The sequence below is a fragment of the Molothrus ater genome, chromosome 1, assembly GCF_012460135.2.
Source record: "Molothrus ater isolate BHLD 08-10-18 breed brown headed cowbird chromosome 1, BPBGC_Mater_1.1, whole genome shotgun sequence".
Classification (NCBI taxonomy): Eukaryota; Metazoa; Chordata; class Aves; order Passeriformes; family Icteridae; genus Molothrus; species Molothrus ater.
The window spans coordinates 105,934,038-105,961,577 of record NC_050478.2 but is presented as its reverse complement, the minus strand read 5'-3'; the positions used below and the strand labels follow the sequence as shown (position 1 = coordinate 105,961,577).

The window sequence follows — 27,540 nt, the reverse complement described above, 5'->3', positions numbered from 1 at the left end:
AAAACAACTATATAATCAGAAAGGCAGTGCTGCAGGGTAAGTTGAGGATGTATTTCTGGAATCTAACAATAGGTGTGGGTTTATCTCTTCTTTTTTGTTGTTGTTTTTTCTTTTCCTTTTTTTTTTTGTTTTTTTTTTTTTAAGTTTTTTTGAGGGGGGTTTGAAGGGTTTTTTTAAGAGTGTAAGGCTGCGTTAGCTATCCCCGGTGGTCATTTGCTTTCCCTACATTTTTCTTGCATAGTTGAGGAACTGGATGCTTTGGCAAAGCCTCTTTCGGAAGTAGAAAACCACCTCTGCCACCAAGGCTCAAAAACTGTTTCAGAGGAATGGTCTTTGCCAGCACTCTCACTGCCGCTGCGACCGCTCGCTCCACAGAGGAAACTGCGCGCGGATGTCTGGGGGCTGCCAGGATCCAGCTTCCCTCGCACCAGGTCACGCCAGAGCCAGGGCACACCAGGGATCCTGCCTCACAGATGCTGTCACTTCGGCCGTGGAGCTCAGGCTGACTCCTGTGTACAGCCCATCTTGACCTGAATACTTGAGGTTGCTGCTCTCGGGACTGGTGCTCTCTCCGGGGCCAGACATCACCGACGAGCTCACCTGCAGGGAGGGGGAGAGCACAGAGAGATTCATTGAGCAGGTGAGCTTGGCACACGCTGGGGTGTGAGTGAGAGCACAGCGGGCCTGAAGCACAGCCATCATGACAGGATTTCTGTGCAAAAACAGGCTTTGCCCTCTGCTTGCCCCTGTGCCTTGAAATCCTGAAACAAAAATGTCTCAGCATGAACCCAGCTGCCCAGCCCTGCTGATGGCAGTGATGTCTGTGTTTGGAGAGGTAGAAATGAAACCATGTGATGTGCAGAAAAGTTGGAAATCAGCTCATGATGAAGAAGGAAATGTGCATGTGTCCCACTGCCCCCTACTGAAAAGACACAGCTGCCAGCACCAAAAATGTGATCTGGGAGTGGTGGCAGCTCTAGTTTTTGGTCCTCATGGGAGAAGCCCAATACATCCTAATTCTCCAGGAGCAGATATGGAGCACCTTCTGGAAAGCATCTTTCTTTGGGCTCTTCAGCCCTTGAAATGCTTAAAATCATTCCTGACCCTTCAAAACACCAGCCAAAACCACTTTCTCCCTGTAGGACTGGCCACTAAAGGAGATGCTCTTTTAATCTTCAGCAGAGAAACACTATGCCTTTGAAGCAGGAGTATTTTTGTTCTGCTGACTGCACAAGACAACATGCAGGGAAGCCCTGATAGGCACGGAGATGAACCTCTGAACCACACTGGAATCAGTCCATTTATTTTAACAGAGAAATGGAGAGTTAAAAAGACAAAGGAACAATCATTTTTTCCATGAGGCTGAGCAGATCCGCTAAAGAGGAAAAATACGCGGTGCCAGACAGAGAAGGGGCAACGTTTTCACCTGATAAAGGAAATGTTTAAGAGCTGACTTCATGCAAAATTAACTCTTGGATATGTCAACTTTAAAGCCTTAATTTACTTGTTAATGGATAGTCTTTGGATGAAATTCCTTAAAAAAAAAAAAAAAAAAGAAAAAGTCTGTCCTAAACTGTGACTGCAGAAGCTTCCTGCCTGCTGTTTAAGTAAGAAGTATACATCTTTAATCATTTTACAAGAGTAGAGCTCTTGGCTCTCCTGGAGCTGTGCCAAGCAGTCCTGACATAGGAAAAGCAAGGCTTCATTAATTCAAAGGTAATTTCCAAATGGTGTGGAGCAGGGCTCTTGTTGCCATGCTTAACCCAGGGAAAACCTCACCTTCTGAAAGAGATACTCACTGCTAGTAGTCATTTTTGTCTGAAATAACCTGGGCTCCAGTATTTTCTTAACCTTTTATTAAAATGATTGACCACCAGTATTCTTCCACCCAGTCATCAGCCCTGATCCTGCTCCATTAGTCACTACCCAGAAATGCAGAGAAGGAAGGAAAAAAAGCTGTCCCCCAAAACCAGCTGAAACAGCTCTAATCCTAAGAGATAAATTTTATCCCTCCCTTGAATATACAGTTGCCAATCAGTGACAACAAATCTCTGTCTCCTCTTTCCCTGTGACTGTGCATGGAGAATTCAGTGAGGCAGGTTCCATGCTAACCTTTGTGTACAGCCCTGATCTTGCATCAGCCTAGCTTTTCAAAGCCTTCCTTTTATTTCTAATGCCTCAAACATTTCTGTTAGCACAATAGACATAATTTTTAACAGCTTCAGTCTCCCCAGTGTGGAAGAAGGGTTTAAATTAGTTGAGCAGTGTTTGCTAAACCTGAGCTAAAAATACTAGGAGGTGCTTTGAAAGGTTCCCATTTGCCCATATTTGCCACTGCTGTTCTGGTAGACAAATATCTTATCAGTGCCTGTTTTTTCCGGGCTTGGAAATTGTAATTCACCTTTTCCTGATACAGCCCTACAAAGGTGGGGTGCAGGGACCTATAGTTTCCATATGGGGTTATCAGGTACCCCTCCCTTGGGCACCCCAGAAGGGAGGACATGGAGGCACGTCCTGTTTGAAGACTGCCCATCCCTGCCTGTCCAAGGCCGGATTCTGGCTCTGTTGAGCCAGGACAGGCAGGACCCGGGCAGGACTGCCAGGCCTGGAAACCCCACCCCAGTAAAGTCATGACAAATCCAGGCAGCTTGGGCAGCTCCCAAAGTGAGACATGGAAAACAAACTTTGGCTCATGAAAAGGACATGACAGAATCACAAGTCTGTTCCTGAGCCTCCCTACCTTTGCTCTTACTTTTCCAGCTTTAAGAGATGAAAGATGACAGAGGTTGCACTTAGTTATTAGAGGACTTTTTTCAGCTGAAATAAATCAGCTGAACAATGCTGATTAAGTCAATGAGGTCTAATTCACATCTACTGGCTCTATCTATAAAATGACTTTATTTTTATTGGTGAAATCTGATAATAGATAATACATAACAGATAATCAACTGAAGATCACCTTCCAGAGGAAAAAATTAATGAAGTCCACTGGGAAGAGCGTGCCTCTCAAACAAACAGGGAAGTTTTGCTTCTATCTGCAAAGGTTTTTCTTTTTACCCAAACCAGGAGGAGCTGTGTTGCAGTGTGATGCCATTTCCTGTTTCACCTGTCCCAACCCCCCGAGGTGTGCCAACCTCTCCTTTCCCCTCCCCCTTTGCCCTCCTGCTGAGAGCTGTCCATCAATCTTAACATTCCAGCAGGGTCGTGGTGTGGTTGGCAGAAGTTCAAAAGATGCCCCTCAGGTCCGGGCTCATTGGCCTGTCCAAGTGTCTTTATCCCTTGAGCCTTCCCCTCCTCACACCTGGTTGGTGCCTCACCTGTCCCTTCCGCTCCCCCTGTCCCCGGGCTTAAAAGGAGACGGGACCATGCGGTCAATATTCCATTGGGAGCTGTTACAAGATTCAGAGGTCTGTCATCCTGGAATAAAACTCTGGATTAAAACTCTACAATAGAATTCTCTCCTATTTCTCTTCACCGTCGCCTGAACCTTTTCCACCAGAGGTAAACTGAGTTTCTGGATTTGTTCTGAGTGCCCAGCTGCAGCACCCAGCCGGCCAAAGGCATCTCTGAGGTGAAACACCACAGCTGCCGCCTTTGGCCCAGCAGCAAGGGTCAGACAAGGCCAGGCACGTCCCACCCGGAAATATTGGCATTAATATTCCATAGAGCTGGTCATGAGTCAGCCCCCAGGCAGGTGATCTGTATCTGAGGTGGCCTTTCTGTAGAGGACATGCCCACCATGTACAGAGGAAGACCTCTGCCAGAGCCACAGAGACAACTAGATTGTACCCAAACCTGCTATCAGGACCTTAGAGGCGATTAATCACCACTAAAACTGCTCCACATCAAAACCAGGCTGCTCGGCTGCACTTGCCAGCACCCAGGGAACAACAGCAGCAGCTCTGGCTGAAAGACTCCTGCTTTCCTCCACTACTCCTTCCTGTACCATCTGCCCACCACAGAGAGCAGGGAGAGGGGATGGACACTTGCCCCTCTGGCCTTCCCCCACACCTCCACAGCCAAGAGGGAAAAGCGCTGGGCAAGGTCAGCTGGAGGGGGGCAAAGAGCCTTGATCTAGACCTTTGGTCTATCAGATACACCTTTGCTCTATCCACTTAACACGTTCAAAATGCTCCATGAATTTTGGACATTACATTAAGTCAGCAATAAGCTGAGTCTCAGCTGAGACTTTCTTCCTCCTCAGCCTAGATTACTTTCGCAACACGTAAATGATATCTACAGTCAGTTAAAATACATTTGCAAAGAATTTTTTCACACATGAAGTGTTGTGGCAAACTGGTGGAGTCCCTAATTTTCCAGCCTCAGCCTCCCTGCAATAACTCCCATCCCGACAAAGAGCACGTTTTCCCAACACTGTCACTCCCTGGAATCCAAAGAATAAATCTTGGCACTGCAAAATGACAGCTTTTTTTACTGATGTAACGACCCTCTTAGTACACAAAGCTGTCATTTCTTGCTAGTCCAATTGATCCTTTTGTTTATACTGCAGACGTGTAAGTTTACATATCTTCTAATCTCTCCTTTGTATTATAGCAACATAAATCTGTGGTTAATACTTCATTAATTTCCTAAGGGAGGCAACTTCCAGCATGGCTTGGAAAACTGATGACCCACTGCTGTCAAGGGCTGTATGAGTAACTGGCTTTATTGCTTTGGCAATAAAACAAAACCAAGCAAAAGGTATGCGTCCATGTGCATGTAGAATTTTGGGATAGAAGCAAAAATACTTTTTCCTTGCTTTTCCCCACTGAAACAAAAAAGCTGGATTGCTTCCTTCTGTTTGATATAAAAATGAAATGCCTTTTTTTTGGATACATATACACAGAGCAAAGATAATTACTCAATGTAAAAGCAAAAGACTCAGTGTATGAAACTGAGTGGGGAGAAGAAAGCAGCTTCCCATTTTGTACAGGACTGAGCACTGATGCCGAAGAGGTAGGAGACAAAGAAAAATTTAAACTAGAGTCTAGAGTATCATATCTCCCAGCATACTGCCCTGTCTGCCATGCTCTTTGGTATTTTAGGTTGCCACGTTCCTCATGCCTCCTGTTGATCTTATTCCACCTGGTTTAGATAAATATTTACTCATACCAGGACTGAGGCACCGTGTTCCCATTTTCCAGGTGAAAGTCCTACCAACCATGCTGGTGAGCCTTTCTCATGGAAACTCTGTCCCAACACGTACAAAATTATTCCATACAACTGGAATATTATCATCAGATAATCTGAAGGACCCCTGAACATTCAGCTCCCCTATATCCAGGTGGTTAGCACATTGTTTTAAGAGGTTGAATCTCTGGTTCATACAGACATAGGACGTACTCTGTGGAGGCTGATTTCCCTGTAGCCAACATGAATGTCCTATCAATTTTCAGCCTAAACAGGAGCAACACCACCTCTAACCAGATCACTTTTTCTACTTCTGACAGGAAAAAAGAGAAAGCAAATGCAGGAGAAGCCATTAATCCAATCCAGCCCCACTTGTCCAGCATTTTGGAGACAGTTAAAACTGCATTTTCCTGCTAGCTCACCACATGCCAAGGCCAGCTCAGTCAGCTCTCTCATTTCCCACCCTACAAAACTGAAGAGCCAGTCGTGAACCACTTCTCAAGGTAAACCTCCAAGGGAAGTAAGCACTAGTTTTTCCTCCTGAGTTTTTCTGTGGTGTGAGATTATGGTCCTTCTGAAAAAACTCCAAACTGGAGGCATAAGGCACAGAAGAGTCTTCTGAAAGAGTTCACCTGGTGCTGCTGATTTTTCTGACACCAGTTGTGGCTCAAGGAGTCTCCATGTCCTGCCATAAAAAGCAGATTTTACAACAGGTTTCATTCTGCCTTTATCCTAATAAGGAAATAAAGTCCTTCTGGTTATCACATTTGTTGGAGCCCTTGCATGGAAATGGATGGGTTTGCACTGCAGACCATGCCCTTCGTTTAGCAATTTATTTGGTGGAGCTTTTGCCTGTACAGTTTCAGCAGCATCAAAGGGAGAGCAGGTATAGATGCAGATGCAGGCTGTCTGAAACCTTCAAATCTTCTTTTTATGGGGACGTAAGGCAACTTCATATATCATGCAGCTGGACCCTTTCCATATTAGTAACACAGGACACCCAGTACTTATAGTGCTTAGGAAAACAGAAATAGGCCTAGATCCTAGATCCAGATGTGAATTTGGCAAATAGCCCCTTTACAATGGGACAACAAAATATCTCCAATCCAAACACTTCTACATTTTGGGATGTTTGAAATCAACTTTGCCCCCACAGCAATTCATTAATTGTATCACTTAAATGTTTAAACTTCAGCTAGAACGTAAAATCAACATTTAAGGTTCTTGCTAATTTGTCTCAGAATTGGCATCATATAAGATTCCCTTCATGAAATGGATAGTCTCAAAGACACTGCCAAGAGTAATTGCTGCCCTCCTCTTTTTCTGCCCTCCCTTCTTTATTTTACTTTAAAAGAGATAAAGAAAGGTAGGGCAAAAAGTGAACGTTACTGACACAAATGACTTCTGCTGAATTTCATTTCCATTAGATTTCTACATAACTGGAAACTTTTTTGGCAGCCTCCCACAAAAGGCATAATAAATTGCTTTTGTACCAGTAGAGGAATTCGTCTTCTCTGTTTCATTTAGCAACAACATTGCTGTGAATTTCACACAACAGTTTCTAAAACGTCATCAGATTTCTCTGCCTAATGTCAATTTGGCATTTTCCCCCTCTTCACAGAATAAAGGCTAGAGAAGCAAAAACAGAGCAAAACAAAAACAAGTTGCCATGCCCGTTGTGTAAGGAGTGGGAACGAGCCAGGTTTGCTGTTCAAGCAGGTCCCTGTTTTTCAGCAACATCACCAACACCACTGTCAGGAATCAACATTGGTCTTTTTAAAGTCACCAAAGATTACAGAGCCTGGATTAATCCATCTGAGGGTTTGGTTTTTTCCCTCCTGACATGAGCTGAAGAAGTTTATTCTCCTTGTGCACAGCCATTGCCTATTCTAGAAATAATTACAAACCTTTGATCTATCAGTAGATCAATTCAAAAGGAAAAAGAAAAAATAATCAAGAAAACAGAAATCTAGCAGAGCATCCTTGCTTCAGCATATGATCAGGTTACAGGCTGCCTTGCTCTAAAATACTGACATCCCTTGACTCACAACAGCTTAAATGGGCTTTATGAGTGCTCAGTCCCTTCCATAGGATTTAGACCCTTTAGAAATTATTTTGCATCCTTTGCAGTTAGTGATCATGTTCCCAAATGATGTCTGGGACAACTGGAGCCCATCTTAACAGCCACCACTTTCTACTTTAAACTTCCAGCCTCCCAAGTCCTCATCCCTTTGAATTACTGATGCTTGGGCAAAGCCAGAAGCCTGAGATAAGAACGTGATCATGCCCGTGACATACCCTGACAGCTGCTCCCTTGGAAATCCTCTTTTCATTCACATACATCTGGGACTGGGGCACAGGGGTAGGAGATCAGTAGCCCTTCACATAATTTGGGATGGAGGGATGCCCCTACATCTGGTTGCCACTGCAACTTCCTCTCTTCAGCGCATGGCACAGCCCCTCTCCATCACTTCCGTTCACTGAAATCTTACACGAGGGGGTATTTGCAAGTGCTTTGCATATGCAAGGCCCATCTGATCAAATCATGGGTGGGGAAAAGGCTATGCAGATGTTACCATGCTGCCTGCTGGATATAAGGGGACAGATTTTCCCAGCTGTTGTGCAGGTGTCCTCTCCCAGTCTGACCTACTGTAGAAAAATCAGGGACAACTGAAGTCCTGTCACCAAGGATGCCATCATGTAACTAGGAGCAGCCTCAGGGTCCCTCCTGGGAGTTGCTCCTAGTTGCTAACAGTTCTCAAGGAGTCTTTTAGCCCTCAATCCATGCCCCTGCACCCCTCTCCTCTGGTACCCACACAACTCCATCTGGCAAAACCATATTAAAAATGGCACTACTAAAGTTATAACATAAAGATTATTAATAATGTGTTTGATGTGCCCTTCTAGGGAGAAATACCACAGAAAGGAAGTCAGGTTTTAGCCAGCCAAGAAGGCAGCAGCATAGTGGAAATGAGATCTCGTCTATATGGCCTCTCCTTCCCCAAGCAGCACATGGCTGTGCTGCCTCAGTCTAGTCTAGGTTTGTGCTTCCATGTCTATCCAATGCATAAACGTCACCACACTGCTCAGGATCACTAGTACTGCTTAAGGTAACTCAAGGAAAATTTGGCTACATTTTTTCCTTTGCAAATATAAAGGGAGAGCCTAAACTGTGCATAGTAGCTCCTTGGGGGAGTCTGAAACCCAATTCCGAAACTGCAACAGTTCACTTTTCAGTTAGTGTTTCTCTTTTTTTTTTTTTTTATGTGATCTGTTTATTTTACTGTATTGACAGGGTTTTCTCATGTCAAAGACAAGCCCTTTTAGTACTATCCTAGTCTCACAGCATCCAAACCCAAAATCCAGTGCCTCTGAAAATGGGTGGCCCTGTCAGTCCACAAACAATCACATTTGCTAAAAAATGAGTTTTTCTTCCCCTTGTACAATGAAACTTTGTACATCAGAAATTAAACCATTGAAAGTAGTTTGAATGTAGAAAATCCAAGACATACTGAAAAATAGCTATTATAAACAATGTCTTCCTTTCATTAATAAAGGACTAAAGAAAGCCACGTTAGAAAAGTTTCTCAAATAAGTGATGTGGCAGATTAAGGGATACAGAAGGCTGAGAAATGAGTGTGGATATGGATAGGTACAGCCAAGAGGTTAGAAATTAATCTACATTCAGCTTCACAACTTTAGCAGTAGTATTTATCACACATGCTGAGTGAAGAAAGGAAGTTTGCGATGGTTGGAGTACATGATGTAAAATAAGGATCAAAGCTAAAGCAGGGGATGATCAGCACTCCTCTAGTGCCTCTCTGGAGTTTGGTGCTGCCAGATGCTGAGCATCTGGCCCCTGAAAAGCCCTCTGTGGGCAGAGGGCTGAACCCCCATGCACTGCAGTCAGCAGGGTGCTCCAGCCTGGCTTCAGCTGAGTTTGGATCAGGGTTTAATTGCACATTTTAATTTAAGACAAAAGCCTGTATAATTACAGCAGGATAATGTTTTTCTGGATTTTACCCATTGGGATAATGCATATATATATATATATATATATGTATAATTGTTTCTTGAAAGGATCAGTTGGGCATGTTTTATTGTCTTCTGTCCAAAAGAAAACCTTTGAAATGAAAGAACCTGAATATTTAAAAACAAAATGTCTGCGGTTAAGCTGCGGCTAACTATAATAAAAATTATATAGATCTTAATCAAGAAGGTTTGCAAAGTACTTCAGCTTGTCGTTCTGTTTACAGCTATATGTAATATCCTCCGAAAATCTTGTTCTAGTATCAGCTAACAAAACTGAAAAGTTTGTTTAGATTATTGTTCTGCTAGATAAGATAAAAGCTGTGATAACATTGCCCAGTGATCAGCCTGCCTGCAGATGCAGACACTTACCCCGGAGGCTGCAGGCTGTGCGCCGGGAGAAGCAGTTTTGCTACAGTCATCTGAGTTGGTAGAAGACGTGGATGTCGGAGTCATAGGAACTGCAGTAGTACTGTTACCTGAAAAATTGGGAATTGGCATTAAAAATAAATATTTTTCAGACAGAGAAGAGGAAAAAAAAAAAAAAACAAACAACAAAAAACCAAGACAGCTACAAACTATTGCAGCTACACTTTCTTATATTTTATATTTACCGGAGCATGCCTTTGATTTATTTATATTCTTAGGTTTTCGCTTCCTTGTCTGAATTCCTTCTTTTTTCATAGCGAGAGGTCGAGGAACCTGAAAAAATTAAATTTCCACACTAATCACAGAATTGCATATGTACTCTAATCAAAAATCAAAATACACTACAAAACCAGATATGATGTTGCAAATGTCTGTATAGCAAGTTAATTTTCTCTGTGTCACAGTACTAATTCTAAAAAATATTTGCATTTTATTTGGGCAAAACAATAGTTTGATTCAAGGGGAGTCGTAGCTGAATTAAGAAAGTAGGAAACTTTTTTTTCTCTATGCAAACTTCATCGTTTTTTCAACCCCTCAATCAATCCACAGGAAAACAGCACAGAATTAGAGAAAACCAGCATCATTTGGCAGTAAGCCATAAGAAATTAAATTGGATGGGGTACATCCTTGATTTATTATTCCAGTCAGTTAGGAATTATCTCCAGTGCCTGATTCTGGAAAGAAAGAATGTATGTGAGAAAAAAAATCCTCCTCATCCTGTGGACCAGCTCTGCAAACCAGCTCATCACAAGGAAAAGTCTTAGGACGGAAGGTTCAGAATAGAAGAATTGACTTAGTATTTGCTCCTATAAGCAGATCTGCCCATAATACAGCTTTACAGTACCTAAATTTATATTTATAGGGATAAATTTGTATTTAAATGTGCTCAAAAATCATCTTTGTGTTCATTACAATAATAATCACACTACAAAAACACCAGCTTAAAATATATTTTAACACCAGTTTGAGGAAAGAAAATTCATGTGCTCTCTATCATTACAATATTTAAACCTGTGACATAATTTACATTTTATTGAAGGCTAGACCACGTCTCAATGATTCCTAATGCCCTCGCTCTTCAAACATTTATGCTTGACTGTAACACAATCCACAGGGGGTCTCACCCAAAACATGCTCTATCACATTCAGGACAGAGCTTTTCTTTACTTTATTATTGCCCAACAAAGGCTGAAATTGCCTTTAAAGTTTTTCTGGCTATAGCTTGGATAGCCATAGCCCTCTTGCTGCCATTGCTATGTCTGCCCATGAAAAACTGTCTCATTAAAGGTCTAGGGATTTTTTCCCTACTAAAGAGCTGGTTTAAATCCCAGTGTCAAAAACACCACTGCTGCTCGTCCAGAGGTGGTTTCTTTATATAAATCTATTGAGAGAGCTACAGTGGCAAACACATAACTACTCAAAAGCATAACAAGCTAAAGTGGTACAACCATCTTCTGATGGTTGTCACACATTTTTCTGTTGCTCTAAACATTTCGCCAGCGATTTTTTTGAGGGCCGCCCCTTCCCCAAAGCAGCACCAGGGCTGGCAGGGGATCTCCCTTGATGGAGCAGCCACTCACCCCATGGAGCTTCATGTAGAGGCCGCAGGCGTTGCAGACGGGCTCGCCCTCGGCGTTCCTGCGCCACAGGGTGGTGGTCGTGGTGTGGCAGTTGGCACAGGACAGGCCCATCCGCCGCGACGAAGGCTGCGTGGGGGCAAGCACAGGCAAGCACGGCATAAGCAGGTGGGCAGCAGAGAATGATTTATGCCTTTATGCTTCTAAAAAGTCCTTTAACACATGGCGGGGATGGTAGGAGCCTTTCTTTGATAGTATCTGTCAGCAGCAGCCCAGAATTAGAATGGAATTATCCTCATATCAGAGAGTGGAAAGATGCTGTGAAAAGGTACCGAATGTCTTTCAACTCTGGGCAGTCACAGCAGAGGCAAAATTCTCATCTGGGAGCTGGCGATCACAAGTCTGTTCAGACCACCAGGGACTTTTTCCTAGCAGGACAGCTAGGAAATATCTCCACTACAGCTCCATTGAGCTGAACAGAAGGCACATCACTCCCATGCCGCCTCCCCAGACAGTTGAGTGCCCTCTCCCTTGTGTGGTGGATGAAGAGGCAGCTCTGATCCTGCCACTGATACTCCTGACTCATTGGAAAAATCAGCCACTTCAATCACCTGCCCTTGGTGGCACCACATCTGGGGAAAACTTTCCTGGGCATCCCCGGGGTAACACATACAACAGCATTACTTTGATAAAAAGGTCTTTTTATCATCGCCCATTTTATCATTGTACAAAAAACAGCATGCCTTGGGAGCGTGTTTTACAGAGCAGAGCCTCCCTCGGCCAGCAGAAAAGCTGGTGGGTGACAACAAGGTTCCCACTGCAAACAAGCCATTTATGACACTCTTCCGTGGAGTTTGGAGCCAAGATGAAGCAACTCTGTATCAGAAATAACCGTATAACCCAGAGCTTTATGGCTACAGGCTGTATATCATAAGTGAAGGCAGTCCTCATAAACATGTGAAATGAAGGTGAATGGGTTATAAAAGTCCCTGTAACAACTGATCTCTTTTACGTTCATCACAAGCAAAGAATTCCAGCTACATCATAAATCTAGTCTTTTTCAAAGTATCGCATTGTCAAAAAAATACAAAAAAAATCTGTGCCTAGCTCTGCGTCTGGCAGCTGAACAAGTTTACATGGAGAAGTCAGTTTCAGAGGATTGCATTAATCTTATTCTGACCATAAAATGCCCATAACCGAAATTACTAACTTAAGGGTACAATGCCCTTCCTCTTGAATCATTTACTGCTGGGTTGTTAGACATAACTGGGTCACCTTTGATACCACAGGGCTGCCTGCCACTGGGGAAATCGATAAAAATGTTTTGAGAATGAAGAATATTCCAGAGTGATAACTGAGTTTCTTGAATGTTGTCTGTTTGAGTGTCTTTAGCAGCAAGGCATCATTTTACACCACAGGTCAGAAAGAGCTCCAGATTAAATACAAATTTTGTAATCTTGAATCAGTAATCCATTATTAACTGCGCAGGGGAAAAAAGCTAACCACCCAGCCAAGTGTTATATAGGCTGAAGTACACAAAAACAATTTTTAATTTTAAAAATCCAATTACCATCAAAACAGAATTTTTGACCTAGTTATTAAATATGTGCACACACAGCACTCAAATTATGCCCTCAACTCAATACGTGTTTTATGTGATCACATTGAGTAAAAGAAAGCTGGTTGTAACACACATGCTTTGTTTCCTTTCTCTGCAAGTGAAATGCTGTCAGCTCTTTCACTCTGTTGAATTCTCTGCAGCCTGGTCTGAACCTTCATACATTTTATTTCAATAGCTTTTGCTCATTCCCATATCTAAACAGACATGGAGTTTTGGCATGTTTTGAAGCTAAAACGACTTTTCTGATGCAGGAATTTTATCAGAAACTTTGGGGCAATCTAAACATGTTTAGCGTTTTCAAAACATTTTCCCTTCTCACCTACATATTTCCAACTGTATGAACACAGAGTCATGGTTGATTTATAGTTATGGCCAGAGCACTCGGTAGGGATTGTTACACAGAGCTATTTCAGCGTTATTTCGCTGAGGTGTCAGACTGAAATCGGGCTGTAGTTTGACTCTGCTTTAGTCTTCTCACCCCCACCCCTCCCTCAAAAAAAAACAAAAAAAAAAAAAGAAAAAACGAAAAAAAAAAATTACACAGAAAGGCTAGAACAGGGTGTCAGCTACTTGAAATCTGCCTTGGGCCAGAGTGCCACAGCAATTGGGGCTCTGATGCTTGAGACAATCAGCAGATCTGGCCCCTCCGCTGCATCTGTCCCCGCTAATGAGATAACACCTTGTGTCATGAAATTTACCTGACAGGCCAGCTAGAAAAAACAGGCACCTAGCAGCAGTAAACCTCTGGCTTAAAGTTAAATTAACTCTTTAGCTTAAAGCAAGGTCTTTAAGCAGAGGTGGGTTGGTTCCCAAGCGCTTACTGTCTGTTCCGACCATCGAGTGTTTGGGTCTTGTTTCCCCTGGCTCCCATAAGAGCACTAAATTTAAATGGTTGTGAAATATAGAACAGTAGGTGTTTCAGCCCAAGGAAAACAGGCATGGAGCAAAGCAGCTGGCATGATTGAAAGGGGCTTGAAAGGCTGATGGGTTTGATACACTGTCTCCATACACAAGGGTCCAAGCATCAGCTTGGATTATAGTGGTGTGATTTATTGTGGCTCACTCGGTAACAGCCATTACTGAAGAGCGTATTCTTTCTGTCTGCTGACCTCCACCCAGATTTGCTAAACATAATGTGCAGTTCCCGCTTGTTAAATTTTCTCCTTGCCTATTCAGTGCCAGCCTGAGTTATAAACAGGGGTTCTGGTTTGTACTATTTATTTCCCCCCCTAGTTTTAGGAGTATATTTTTAGAAAAATTGCCGCTCATTTCTTAGGAGTAAAACAAAACAAAGGCTATTATCATTGTTTAAACAATTGGTTTTCTTTGAATTATATACAAAACTTGCTTACATTCCCAAGGATCGAGCTCTCAGCAAACAAAGCAGGTCTGGAGAAATTCCTAGCCCTCTGAACAAACATTTTCCAACCTTGATTTCTTTTCTTTTTTTTTTTTCTGTTGGAAATGTCCAACATCACCAGCACAAATTTCTTCCAAGCCACTGAATCCCCCTCACAGATGGGGCTCATAGCTCGAAAAGCCAGGCTGGCCCATGCCTGGTATGCAGCTCACAAGGGGTCAGAGAGAGATTTTGCCTGTAAGTGGATCCAAAGCAGCTCCCAAAAGGCTGCCAGCCCTGTCACCCCTCACAGTGACCAGTTTGGCCTGCAAACCTGGTCAGGAGCCTCACTACAGTTTTGCAGCCGAGAGGATCACCAGGCTGATACACTGATTGCTCTCCCCCATCTCTGCCTCAAATTTCACCATGGCTACAGCTGACTGGGGTTCCTTGGGGCAAAGCTCCTCTCGGCCCCCTCCTCCCCTCCCTGCCGACTCACCACTCTCTTTTGGGGCTTGATGAGGGGCCGGCTGAGGCCGTTCATTTTGGTGTAGAGCCCGCAGGCGTTGCACAGGTAGTTGCCGGTGCCGTCTCTCCTCCACAGCGGGGTCTGGATGGAGCCGCAGTTGACGCACTCCCGGCTCTCGGACAGGTCCTCCAGCAGCTCTGGGGGCAGGAGCAGAGGGAGAGGCGGTGGGGCACGGCCGCCGAGCCCGGTGCAGCCCCGCGGAGCGCGGCCCCGGCCCCGCCGACACCCGGGCCCCGGGCGAGCGAGCAACCGGCCCTCGGAAAAGCAATTCCCCGGCAGCGACGGCGGCCATGCCGTGATTTTTTCTACAAAATCCCTGGTTTTTTATTTTTCTTTTTTTTTTTTTTCTTTGTTTGTTTATTGGGTTTGGGTTTTGGTTTTTTTTTTTTGGGTTTTTTTTTTTCTATTTATTTAAACGTGCCAGAGCCGCTGCGGGCCCCGGCGGAGCTCTTGCCCCGGACACCGGCCCGCCGGAGGGCTCAGCCCCGGGCCGCCGTCCACTCCCGGCGGGATCTGACCCTTGGGAAATCCACCTAGGGCCCGCTCGAGGGGCGAAACCCCCTCCGTGATGCCCACAAGACGGAAAGGGAGGTGCACTCGCCCTTAGAGGGGAGCAGAGTGAGGTGGCTGTCAGAATAGCCCCTTCCAGAGCCACCCTGGGAGCTGGATATGTCGTTTTGCCCAATACTCCCCAGGGTCGAAGCTCGGCAAGAACTTTTCTACCTTAATTCTTATTTTAAATGCCTCTCAACTAGTAAAGCTTCAAGTTTAGAGGCAGCGTTTGGGGCCCTGGTGTGCCAAGGCAGTGAGGGGCAGTGGCTGCTTCGCCTCGGCTATTTGGTCAAACTAGAGCTGGTTTGTAGGAAATAGAGGAAATGGAAAAATAAGTGGTATTGTGCCTCCTCCTTTCATAGTTACTGAAAGGGAAAAAAAGGTATAAAAGCACGGGAAAAAAAAAAAAAGAAAAAGAAAAAAAAAGAGAGAAAACCCACCTATAAAAGCTAATACTTTCACCCATGCGAATCCCTGCTCTGATTCACCTCTCCGTATTTCCATATTTCGGGGGAGGGGGGAATAAATGCTTGTTTTACGTAGACTGTGCCACGTTGTGCAGAAATAATAAAAGGAGATGTTTGGATTTTTACAGCAGCTTTCGAGTCGAGTCTGGGAATGTATGTTTCAGACTCAGAGCTTCGTCACTGATTTTTTTATTTCCTCCCTCTGCTACCTGCCTAAATTCCTCATTGGGTTATTCTCTAAGGTTTCACTGCGCAGCGAGAGAGCACGTAAAGGTCGAGCAGCTTTGGAGACTGGGCTGCGGTGACACGGCGGGCATTGAGCTGAGAAAGACTCGGCCTTTTGGCCCGCACCCACCCAAATACGCTTCTCTCCTCCCTTCGTTTGCGAATTATTAGGCGCTAAAGAGGAACGGGCACACGGCACAGTCCAGAGAGCACAGTTCAACTTACGTTGTCAGCTCCTAGCTCTTAGCACATCGCTAAGATTTATTAATCTTTGCACTAAAAGCACCATTGAAGACTGTAACCAGAAAAATGTTTAGGACGTCAGGGACGCTGGAACTTAAACAGTATTTTGTCTCGGCTATTTGTTTTATAGCATTGCCTTCGTGTTTGCAGAAAGAAATTCTGCCGTGACAATATTTGTCCGGCATTTTCAAATATTTTTCCCCTTAGAGAGTGAGTACTACACTTATTTCCAAAGAAAACAATATAAAGTTTTAATTTTAGACACTGTTTTAGCATCTCTACGAGTACCGTTAAGAAAGCTTTATCAAACTGTCTAATATTTAGCCGTAAAAAATACATTTCGGCTGCAATTTTCCCACAATTTTGACACGGGACAAGGCGTAGCTTCGGCTTTGCTGCCGCGTTTTGCCTCACAGGAGCAGAAAATTCTCCTGGCCCCGGAGCTCCGGGCTGCTTCGCCCCGCGTTACACCGCGTTGCGGCTGCCCTGGCACCCGTCCTTTCCCTCATGGAAAGGTTAATCCCTACCCCTCCAGCCCCCAGCACTGGTGGGAGGGAGGCACAAGGGCGGGAGAGACCCGCTGGAGCAGGGAAGCTGCCGTGCTCCTCGGCTGCCTTGACACTCCTGCCCAACCTCCTCCAGCGCCGGCTCCTGCACTTCTCTGCTCCTTCTCACTCACCCCTCTCCTCTCCCTGCAGTGAGATTTTCCAACCCCACGTCCCTCCCGACAAAATTAAAAAAGAAAAAAAAATTAAAAACACAATTGATTTTTTTACTCTCCGTCATCTAGTTTCACACTATAACTTTTAAAAGTTGAGTTTAAAACGCAACTTTCTTGTTACCCTGAGATGTGGCTTCTCCTATCACTGCTACAACTGATTTTCTTCCCTCTGTCAGGATGTAAAACACCAAGTGGGAGGATTAAAATAATTAAATCTACAGGGTGTCATCGACAGACGGGAGGAGCATTGTGTGTACAGCCCTACAGAAAGACAAAAATTCATGGGGTAATTTTCTGCAGCACTGCACTGAAAGAGAAAATCACGGCGTCTATAAAATATATGCACCTGGTGGGTAGTTTATGCTTAAAGTGAATGACGATCAAATCTGTGTGCATACACATATTTACATAAATATGTATATATACATAATAAATATATGCAGAGCATGTATATATAAATACATATACATAGCCACACACACCTCTCTATAAACCTCAATTTATATATACATAGATTTATTCTAAAGCTGAAGAGATTGCAATAATCGTTAATCTTTCTACCTCTGACAAAATCATCGCAGCTCAAACTCCACTTCTGCCATTGATTTAATGACACCGAGAATCTCCTTAACTAAAACAAAAAATAAGGATGGGACACCTCGGAAATGAAAGCAAAACCCCTCAGGAGGTGCTGTATTTTAGCAGCAGTTTATAAATTACGTTTTCTCATTCATATACGAGATTTTACTTCGCTGCTTTTCTTTTTTGATGAAGCAACGAAGAGTTTTATAGTTGAAATAATCCAAAATGAGTTAAGTGAGCCCCTGCAATTTTCCTCAATGATACAAGAACGATTAATTTGCAGTGAATTTGTCACTGTTTCTTGTCCAGATGACCGCATTTAAGGAAAGCAGGAATGTACTGATTTGGAAAAATTAAAAATTAAGTTTACACCGGGCAATTCGTTTTGGGATCTTTGGGTTGGTAACACCGACTGCCATACTCCAAACAACGCCATACTCAATACAACGGACGTGTATTTGAGGTTTTGGAGGAGCATTTTTGGAGGTGCATTTTTCCGCTAACTCAACACAAACGACGGGAGTTACCTCCACTCCAGAACAGCCACGGTCCCGGGACCGCCGTCCTGACACGGACTCGCCAGCCACCCCCGGCCGGGGCGGCCCCGCCGCCGCTCCCCGCGCCCCCCGGCACCCCCGCCGCTCCTCCGGGGGGCAGCCCCGGCATGCGGCGACCCTCCCTGCCCTGCCCTGCCCTGCCCGCGGCTCCTACCTGCGCTGGGTGCCCGGACGGGGATGGGGGCGGCCCGGCCCTGGAGGCAGTGCAGCATGGAGTTCTCGAAGGGCGCCGTGGGCCAGGCAGGGGCGAGCTGCGGCCCCACGTAGGACGTGTAGGGGCCCGGGTAGGAGCCATTGAGCGGCCGGGCCAGGGGGCTGTACTGGTCCCTGGCGCCCAGGCTGTTGCTGTAGGCGCCGGGCTCCCGGGAGGCCCCGTTGGCCACCGGCGGGCTCGGGGAGTAGGGGAAGCGGCCCGAGGGGTGGGAGCCGCCGCCGCTGCTGTACGAGGGGCTTTCCGCGGCCGGCTGGGACCAGACGGCGTGGCCGCCGCCCGGGTGGCTGGGCTGGGCCGCGCCGCTGCCCTGCAGGTACGGCAGCGTGGGCAGCATGGAGCCCACGCGGGTGGTGGGCACGTAGACGGGCGAGCTGGGCGTGGAGTGCATGAAGCCGCCCGGAGATCCGTCGTAAGGCGTGGGGCCCTGGGCGGCCGAGATGGCGAGGGTCTGGTACATCTCCTCGGGCTGCTCGGCGCCGAGGGCGCTCAGCTTGGGGCCGCGGCTGGACCAGATCAGCTTGTTAGTTTGGTCTAAGTCCGCGAAGAGCAGGATGTCCTCCCAGTTGGCACGGCCGGAGGGGTGCGGGGTCCCGAAGTGCACGTAGGGGGCGAGCAGCGACCTGCCCTCGGCGGCGGGGGGCGGCCGGTGGCTGCCGTCGGTCTCCGGCCGAGGAGTCTTGGAGGATCCGCGTTCACCCTGGGAGCCGGAGGAGGAGGAAGGCGAGGGAGGAGACGGGCGCGGCTCCCTGGTCGCGAAGGGACAGGAGGAACCGCCGGCGTCCGCAGCGCACCGCTTCACCGCGCACCAGCCGCCTTCAGCCACGGCCATCCAGGTCCCCTTCTAGCCGCTGGGTGTGGATGGGGAAGGGCGAGGAGGGGAGGAGGAGGAGGAGGAGTGGAGGGGGGGATCCGCAGGGCAGGGCGGGGAGGGAGGACACAAAAGAGCAGGGAAGTGGGGGAGAGAGAAATAATAATAAAGTTTGCAAACAGGACAGCCCGTCTCCCTCCCGTAATGAGATTCATCAGGGCTTATCTGGCCCCTCTGAGCGCTTAATCAGTCATGTCGCCTCGGCGCTGTGTTGTCCCTCGCCCCGGCGGGATGGGATCAGGCAGCCCAGGTCAAGACGAGCCGGGAGACGCCAGTCCCGCGGGGCCAGGGCTGCGGCTCCCGCCCCGCTTTCCGCACGGCGGGAGGGCTGCTCCCCTCTCTCTCCCTTCGCATCCCCGGCTGCGGATTTGAACATGAAGCACGCCGGGGCAAAGGTGGGCGTAAGGGCGTGGGGACAGAGGGGGGTGAGGGGGCATTTTTCCCTGTCTCTGCCCTTTCTTGGCTGCTGTCGTTGTTATGATTATTTCAATGAATGAGTCATTTGACTCGGTTCCACCGAGAAAACAATTAGTAAGGCGATCCCTTTAAGGTTACTTCGCCGGAGAGTGATGTTAGCTCTTCCTCGCTTGTTTGCCTATTTCCAGCCCAAGGTCACGGAAAGGAGGAGGAGGAGGAGGAGGGAAAGGCCCCTGAGGGACGGGAGATGCGCACGGGCCGGGCCCGAAGTGTGCGCGGCGGCGGCGGGACGCGGACCGAGCCGGGCGGGATGTGCCTGCCGCAGGGGCCGGATCCAGCCGGCAGCCCTGGCTGGGCGCCTGCCCCGAGCCCCTGCACACCTTGCAGGCCGTGACACCCGTCCCGAGCCGAGAGGGGCCAATTCGGAGCTGCCAGCATGAGGAAGGCCGGACAGACAGACACAGAGAGTCCGCTGCCCAGCCCCTAGGAGAAGGGGGAGAAAGCGAAAGGGGACACAGAGAAGTGACAGCAAGAGCAGGCGAGGCTCTCCGCCCTCAGCCCACCTCGGGGCACTCCAGATAACCACAGGCACAAGAATACAGGACACACACAGAGCCCCCTCGCAGATAGGCACCAAATACGTCTCTCCCTCCTGCGAGATAACTGGAAGATAAGGCTCCGGCAGATAAGAGCTCCAGGCAGCGGCATCGGATGTTTGCCCACACAGTCTCTCTCCCTCGGGCTCCCCCAGCCAGGGGCAGCCGCCGCCGCGCCGCGCTCCCCTCGGAGCGCCCGAGGGCAGAGAGGCAGCGGCACAAGACCCAGAAAGAACGAGCGAAACCGCGGCGAGGCGAGGAAAGAGAGGGGCCAAACCTGATGCCGGTGGCCCGCATGGGGCCGGGGCGCGGGGCCGCGCCGGGCGGTAAATCCAGTGCGGCGGGGGCGAGCGGCGGCGGCGACTCCGGCGGCGGCGGCCGGCGGCTCATGTATAAAAAGGAGAGAGGAGGCGCCTCTCGCAGCCCTGCCGGAAAACTGCAGGCAGCCGGCCCTGATTGGGCTCGGCCAGCCCTAAACAAACACGGGGCTCCGCAGGGGTGCCAGTCCCGGGGCCAGCCGAGCCGCCGCAGCCCCGGGGGCGGGGGCGGGGGGGCACCTCGGGGCGCCCACAACCAAGGGGCGACGGACCCCTGCTCGGGGAGCAGGAACGAGCACGGAGGGCTGGCTCTGGCAGATACCCCAGTCTTTTTTCTTTTTTCTTTTTATTATTATTTTTTTATTTATTTTAACCCAGAAATAATGCACACTCTTCCCTGCTTTCCGGATTTTTTTTTTTTATTGTGAATATTCTACTTCTGTAAGGTTTTTTCTTTTCTCCGCGCCTCCCGGCATGTCAGCGAATGTCCCCTGGTAGCGGACCCGGGGGGGGATGTGTGCCTGGCTTTCGCCCTAAGCAACCAGGAGAACGTATCCCTCCATCAAATCTCCTTAGTTTGTGCTCGTCCAAATCCGAGCTATCCGAGATGAAAAAATCCGAGCTATCCGAGATGAAAAAATGTGACTCCTCCTTGAGTTGCCCCGACCATCAGGTGAAGCCAAAGCAAGCTGTGGGATGTGTCCATCCCAACAGCTGGCGGTAGGCATTTTTCCTCTGTTTCTTTCTTATTACCCCCCCCGCTCCTCAACCCTCTTATCTCAGCTGTGTACAAACTGATATGGTACTTAGCAGGAAAGTGACTGGAAATTAAAATAACTTCGTTCACCAGAGGTTATCAGCTGGATATCTGTCATCATCAGTTTGTACAGAAAGTCATCTGCGGCAAAGGGCTGGACTAGAGCAGAGCCGGGCTCTCGGCAGCCGGCAGGCATGAGCCCTCCCGACAGAAACCGAGCCCAAACCTGCTGATGCGCCGTGCTGTCGCTCCTGGGGTAGGCACGGCTTTTCTTTCGCTCTTTCCAGGCGAGGTGAACGGGAGGTGAAGAATTTGCAGTGCTGGGGGTACGGTAAAACACCGGCTGTAGCGATCCGCTCTGCCGGCGTGGGTGAACTGATTGTGACTTGGAAGTTTATTGTTACCGCGTTAATTTTTGCGGTATAGCGCGGCAGGGGTTTGATCGGAAAGCAATCACTTTCCCGAAAAACCGTTTCTTTATTAAATTGTGTGATTAAAGGTGATACTTCTTTCTTGTCAGCTGTCTCTAAATAATATCGTTAAATAATATCGGTCACCCTGCCAGGCTGAAGTGACTTTTTTCCTTTTTACTTTTAGGTGTATTTTAGGGAGTGCAATATTTCATAGAAAATAAGCTTTTGCAAGAGAGGGCAGTGATTTGTTTTCTGCCCGGTTCGTCTTCCGATCCTAGTTCGAAACGTAAAACGTTTTTGCCGTGGTTTTTACCTGCAAATGAGAGACAAGAGCAGTGGAAGCCGCGGGACTCGATGCCCACGGCACTTCTCCCCATCTTGGGTGCTGCCACTACAAATTTCTGCGCTGAAAAGCGCCGAGCTTTAAACCTCGCGTTTCCTTTCAGTCTTTTGGATGCCCCTTCTCCAGTTAAACACGAGGGTGTTTCAAACACGTGTAAAGCTGGATATAAAGCGATAAATACCGTGAGGGATTTTTTTCAAGCGATGGGCTTTGCTCGCTGGGAGGGGTTTGCCGGTGCTCATGTAAGCCCTTGGGGGGTGGTGGGGACCGCCTGGGCCCGGAAGGTGCCTGCCCGAAAGGTGAGGATGGCTGGGAAGAACGGCCACGTTGGCCTGGCAGGCGCCTCTTTCCCTGGCTCCAAAGTGACCCGTGTTTTACACTCAGGCGCCTTGGGTTTTTTCCCTGCCGATTAGCCTGTTTATGTTATAGCCGGGCTACAAGCTTCATTTTATTTCCTCCGATAAACGCGATAAGAAAACCCGGCTTAAACTGGGAGACCAGCGTGGGAAACCATTCCCAGTCACCCCTTTCCTCTCCACTCCTTTTCGTTTCGGGTTCGCTGTGGAACCGCTCAAATCATAGACTCCTAACTCTTCATTACGTCACTCCTTTCCCAAATCCCGCTCTGCTGACGTAGCTTTCACCCCGGGGCTCCGGGAAGCTCCCGGGTATCTCCTGCATCATGCCTGGGCTGGGTACCCGGGGGTGCCTGTGCAGGGACATTTTTGGGGCCAGGGGCTGCTCGGTTGCGGGAAGACACCGCCGGGGAGGAGGTGCCAACGCGGTGACCATCGCTCCTGGTCGTTGTGGCCAAAGAGGGAAGAAGGCCGATTGGGGGGAAAAAAAGTTTCGTGTCCAATTAAGGCAAATTCCCTCGCGGGCACTTCAACCACCCAAAAAAGGGTTGGGGGTAAGCCGTGTGCAAGCGCAGAGCTGTTGCTCCTTCCCCCACTCTCGGGTCTCTGCAAACGTGATTCCTTACCAGGGGTGCACTAGGGAGGAGGGGAAGGCTCGGTCCGGCCGCACCCTCGCTGCCCCTCGGCCCGGACAGCCTCGGGAGCTCCGGGCATCGCCCGCGGGTCGGGTCCCGATGCTCCCGTGGCGCTGCGGCCCTGGGGGCCCGGCGGGCTCGGCTGCGAGGCGGTGCGAGGGGTCACTTTGGTGGCTATCGCAGGCTGGAGTGTATTCTTTTCCGAGACGTGTTTATGTAACTTAATGTACTTTAGAAACTGCTGGGGAGTTTAGGCCGGGCTGATAAGCGCCGCGGTTATTACGGGCGACGTGCCGGCACCTCTCCCCCTCTCTTCTCCCCTTCGCTTATCCGCGCTACTTAAAATATACTTTTATCAAGGCCACCCCACGATACGGAGTGTTTCCATTGCCCGGCGGCTGTGACATTGAAGCGGACATATCGATCGGGGCACCGGCGGCTCTCGGGAGCTGCCGGCCGCCGAGGGCTCAAGCCCCCGCGCAGGAACGGCGGCCTGAGCAATCCGCATCCGCCCGGGAAGGGATGGATTTCAGAGGGACAGGGGCCTGTGACATCACCCATCACCTCTGTCTCGGGCTGGGTGGGACAGCCCGGGGAGCTAAGAGTGGTGGTCAGCCAAAATTGACGCCCAAAGCAGCGAGACCCTCTACACACCACAGCACAGGCAGGGGCGAGCACGGTGAACGTGCCCTTTGCGATAGATCGTGGGTGTCCCACGGTGAGGACGGACCCCCAAACTATCAAGGATAAGGAGAGATTATTTTTTCTTTACCCGAAATTCCTAACAAAGGGCTGCGGGTGCTCAGAGGCCGAGCTTCAGCTCCAGCCGCCCTCGCTGGTGGCAGACAGCGGGCCCCGTGGAGCAGGGCACCCTGACCTGGCTCTCGGTACCTTGCCCGCCCCCAGGCTGAAGCCGTGCCCGGCGGCGGGGAGCGAGCAGAAGGATATTCCCCACTGCAGTCAGCGGCCTCCCGGCCAGCTGGTGACCTGCTGCTGCGTGCTTTTGGGTGGTTTCCACCGTGTCTTTGAACACTTGACTCTCAAGTAAGCATCAGGCAGCAGAGACCCCGCACGGACATTTATGCAATACGTGCCCAAATGTGTGGTTTCTGTGTGGTTGGGGGTTTTTTGTTGTGTTGGGTTTTTTTAGGTTTGGGGGCTTTTTTTAAATAACGATCTGTAGCCTCTTTTTATTTGCCCTCCCTCCAGTCTCTGAGGTCCGGCTGGTTAATGATTTCAGCCTTAAAAAAAAATAAATAAATAAGATCAGCAAAACGCGCGGAGGAGGCTCCTGTTGCCGCGTAACCTGACTCCCGGCGCTCCGCGGTACGCGCACGCCGAGCCCCGGTGGGCGCGCAGGACGAAGGCGATGCCCTCCAGCTCCCGGGGTGACGGGAGGCAGCCGGGACCCGCGCAGCACCCTAAAGAACACGATTTAGCTGCTTCTGTCCAACAGACGCATACACGTTTTGTCTCTTTCCAACACACACAGGGACTTTGAAAATGAGTTAGAGATTACTTTTATTGCTCCTCGGCCGTTTTAAAGGTTTTGAGAATCGGTGACTAAAATGGCCTAATTCTGACCGTTTTATCAGCGGGCACCTCAGTGCCTTTGCTACAAAGCAGCGCGGCCGTGTTCCACTCACTGCTTGCGGTGACGAGTATTATGTATTATTTTTAACTGCAGTACCCCTTTCTGCGCACAACTGTAGATAAATCAAGTACCTCGACTGTGTGCGCGAATCGGCTTTCACACCTAGTGAAAGAGCCCGTTTCGAGACAACAAGGCCAGAAGGAAAGGCCCCCACCCTGGTTCCCGCCGCCCCGTCGAGGGGAACAGGGAGGCGGGGGGGTGGGAGCCGCCGTGGAGCCCAGAGCCCTTCCCGCCGCCGTGTCTCCGGGGCCGGAGCCGTGGCGATCACTGTCCGTTCCTGTCTGGGCGCTGGGGAAGGCTTTCAGGGCTCTCTTCCACTGGATCTGACAGGAAAACCCGGGGAAAAGTTTCTTGCTGCGAGAGGTCGTTGTGGGAGAGAGCCGGGAACGGCGGGACGCGGGGCACGGCGGAGCCGCACTTCTCCTCCCCAGCGCTTTAGAGCCGAGCTTCTCCTCATCCTCCCCCCGTTCCCTATCACGGATGTTAGGCAATATCAAATCCGATCTGCAATTAGCTACCCTGCCTCCGCCCCCACGCCCGCAGCACAGAGAGGTAATTCTTTCTCACTTAAACCCACCCCTCCCAAAAGAACTCCAACAAAAACGAAGCTAAACAAAACACCAACAAAAAACAACCGAACAAAACACCAACAAAGAACAACCGAACTAAAAACATCACCGACTGTTCCCTGGGATGGTTGTCGCCGCTGCCGCATACCGTGAAGGGAATATCGGTTTTAGCATGCATCGAAACCTGCCGGGAAACCCCCCACACGGTTGTCTTCTTACTTCTCTGTCCAGGAAACAAAAGAAACCATCAGAACAGGTCACAGTCTTCCAGTGCAATGTTTTGCACCGATCAAAATGAATATGTTCTCTTGGAAGTATTTTTCGGGAGTAGCTCCGTTTCATGCGCGTCCACGCTGAGCACCGCGGGCCGCTCCGTTTCTCTTGGCATCGTGGCAACATCTCGCCTTCCCTTTCGAAACCGCTTTCCTCCCCATTTACCTGCCTGACCGAAAAGTCTGAGAACACGTGAGAATAATAATCATGATAAACCCCCAAACAACGATATTCGTAATCTTAGCCAAGCAAACCGCTTCCCTCCATCCCAACTTATAATGTTTCAACTTGCTGCTTTCGTGTGAAACGTCAAAATTTGGGGACTTTGTTCCTGCTTGGAACGAAAGTAGATTTTTAAACGTTAAAATAATATCTTCCAGAGCGAGTCTGACCAGTTCTGTACATGCGAGCTACTAGATTGGAAAATCAAATCAAAACAACCACATCACAGAATGAGAGATTTCAGAGTTAGCAGCTCGGGGTAATTAGATAGCCTATTAATAGCCTTGCTCCTCGCTGCTATCAAAAGTAAGTGAGCGGCTCCTGCCTCGGGAAGGTATGAGCAAGCATGCCACGGGAGGTAGGATGGGGACGGAGGAGATGGAGAGAGGTTTCCAATGAGATCTGTGGGGCCCATGGACGGGCAAAACGCGTGTACCCCCCTTGGCGTTGCCTGTCATGCCCGCAGACGCAGGCTTCTCCCTCCTTTTGATAGATGGAGGTGTCGGAGGGAGTCGCGGAGGCCGGTCCCGGCCGGGCGGGTCCCATCCCCATCGGCCCGAAGATAAGCGATGCTTAATTCACCTCCGGGGAGGCGGCGACTTCGTCCCCTTTTGCTTTTCTTACCCTCGGTGTTAATGGCTTCGCGGACACAGCCCTCTATTTGCAGCTAGAAGTATAAATATATACGTTCGACGTAGGAATACCGCAATTTCCATTTCGTTCATGTAATCACTGCCAGTGTTTATCCATTTCCCCTAAGCCTCCACGACTCAAGAGTACATGCAAATAATCCACACTTTTCGATTACTTTAGGAAAAGGTTGGGTTTATGTATCCCTTATTGCTGCTCACATTGAATTTACAATTCAATAGTAAAGGACGCCAGTATCTGCAAACAGGCAAAAGAACAATTAAAAAGCCGATCGTCCCAAAACTAGGTGTCTGCAAGATATTGTTCCCCTGCTGGTATTGATTGATTTTAAGAGGTCACAGATGACTGAACTTTAAAGAGTCAAACGACTTTCTTTTCATTCCAATTAGATGAGCAAGAAGTAGCATAGCCCAGTACCGGAAGGTTTGTTCCTGCTGTAATTTCTTACATTTTTTACATACACACGTTGTAATAATTTCTTGTTTTGTCTTTCTTGATGGACAAAATAGTTTTAGTATTAAAGCTGGAACACAGTAACAAAGGAGATAGGAGTAATCCTCATGTTACTGAGGTTTGATTTTTTTTTTGGTGTATGTTTTCTTAATATGGACAGAGTTAGCAGCATTTTTCTGAGTAAAAATTCTCAGAGTAAATCAGTGTGATGTATTGAGGGACTACTATTTCCAAGGGAAAAAATGGACCAATGCCCTTTCAATCAACTCTGAAGAAAATACCATGCCACAGTGTTACAGGATAATTTCAGAGAGTTGCTAGCATTCATCAGTAACCAGGATGATACCTGGATTGATGCATTTAGGATTTGCCAATGACAATCAAACATAAATTCAGCAGCACACAACTTTATTATTCACCCCTGAAATAATAATCTAAAACTCCCAACAACACAGTTTTAGTACAAATTTACATAGGTTATTTGCTTTGCAGCAGCACATTTTCTTTGTACCATTACTGTAGGTTGGTTTTTTTTCTGATAGGATGTGTGAAATGGGGCTTACAAAGAAGCCCAGCTTCTGTGTCTCTGCTCATTTATCCAAATCCTAAAAAGGTCTAAGGCTACTCATTCAGCTGAAATTTGTCCTTGTTCACGGTGACTTAAACATGAAGAGCCAGTGCCACAGACCTCCATGGAAATACCTCCTGCAGAAATAAGCCTTGCCCAGCAGTTCACTTCTGAGGTTACCAGCAAGAATTGCTGCTTGGCCCTTGAAGTCATGGTTTCTACTTCACTAAACT

General features: G+C 48.2%; 1 protein-coding gene across 1 annotated transcript; it reads right to left on the bottom strand.

The window, feature by feature from the left end:
- Positions 1-432: 432 nt before the first annotated feature.
- On the bottom strand, positions 433-19,044 carry GATA6 (GATA binding protein 6). The gene is made up of 6 exons (XM_036406798.1): positions 18,156-19,044; positions 14,625-14,791; positions 11,169-11,294; positions 9,774-9,861; positions 9,532-9,638; positions 433-600 (listed from the first exon to the last, which is right to left on the bottom strand). The coding sequence occupies exons 1-6, from the start codon at positions 19,042-19,044 to the stop codon at positions 433-435; spliced, it is 1,545 nt and encodes a 514-aa protein (XP_036262691.1).
- Positions 19,045-27,540: the final 8,496 nt, after the last annotated feature.

Bases quoted from the DNA above. Each gene is read 5' to 3' on its own strand.
- GATA6 (XM_036406798.1), bottom strand. From the start codon at position 19,044: ATGGCCGTGGCTGAAGGCGGCTGGTGCGCGGTGAAGCGGTGCGCTGCG. The intron at 11,295-14,624 runs GTGAGTCGGCAG...GCCCCCACGCAG, and splicing joins TCAAGCCCCAAAAGAGAGTG to CCTTCGTCGCGGCGGATGGG. The intron at 601-9,531 runs GTAAGTGTCTGC...CCCTCCCTGCAG, and splicing joins CACAGCCTGCAGCCTCCGGG to GTGAGCTCGTCGGTGATGTC.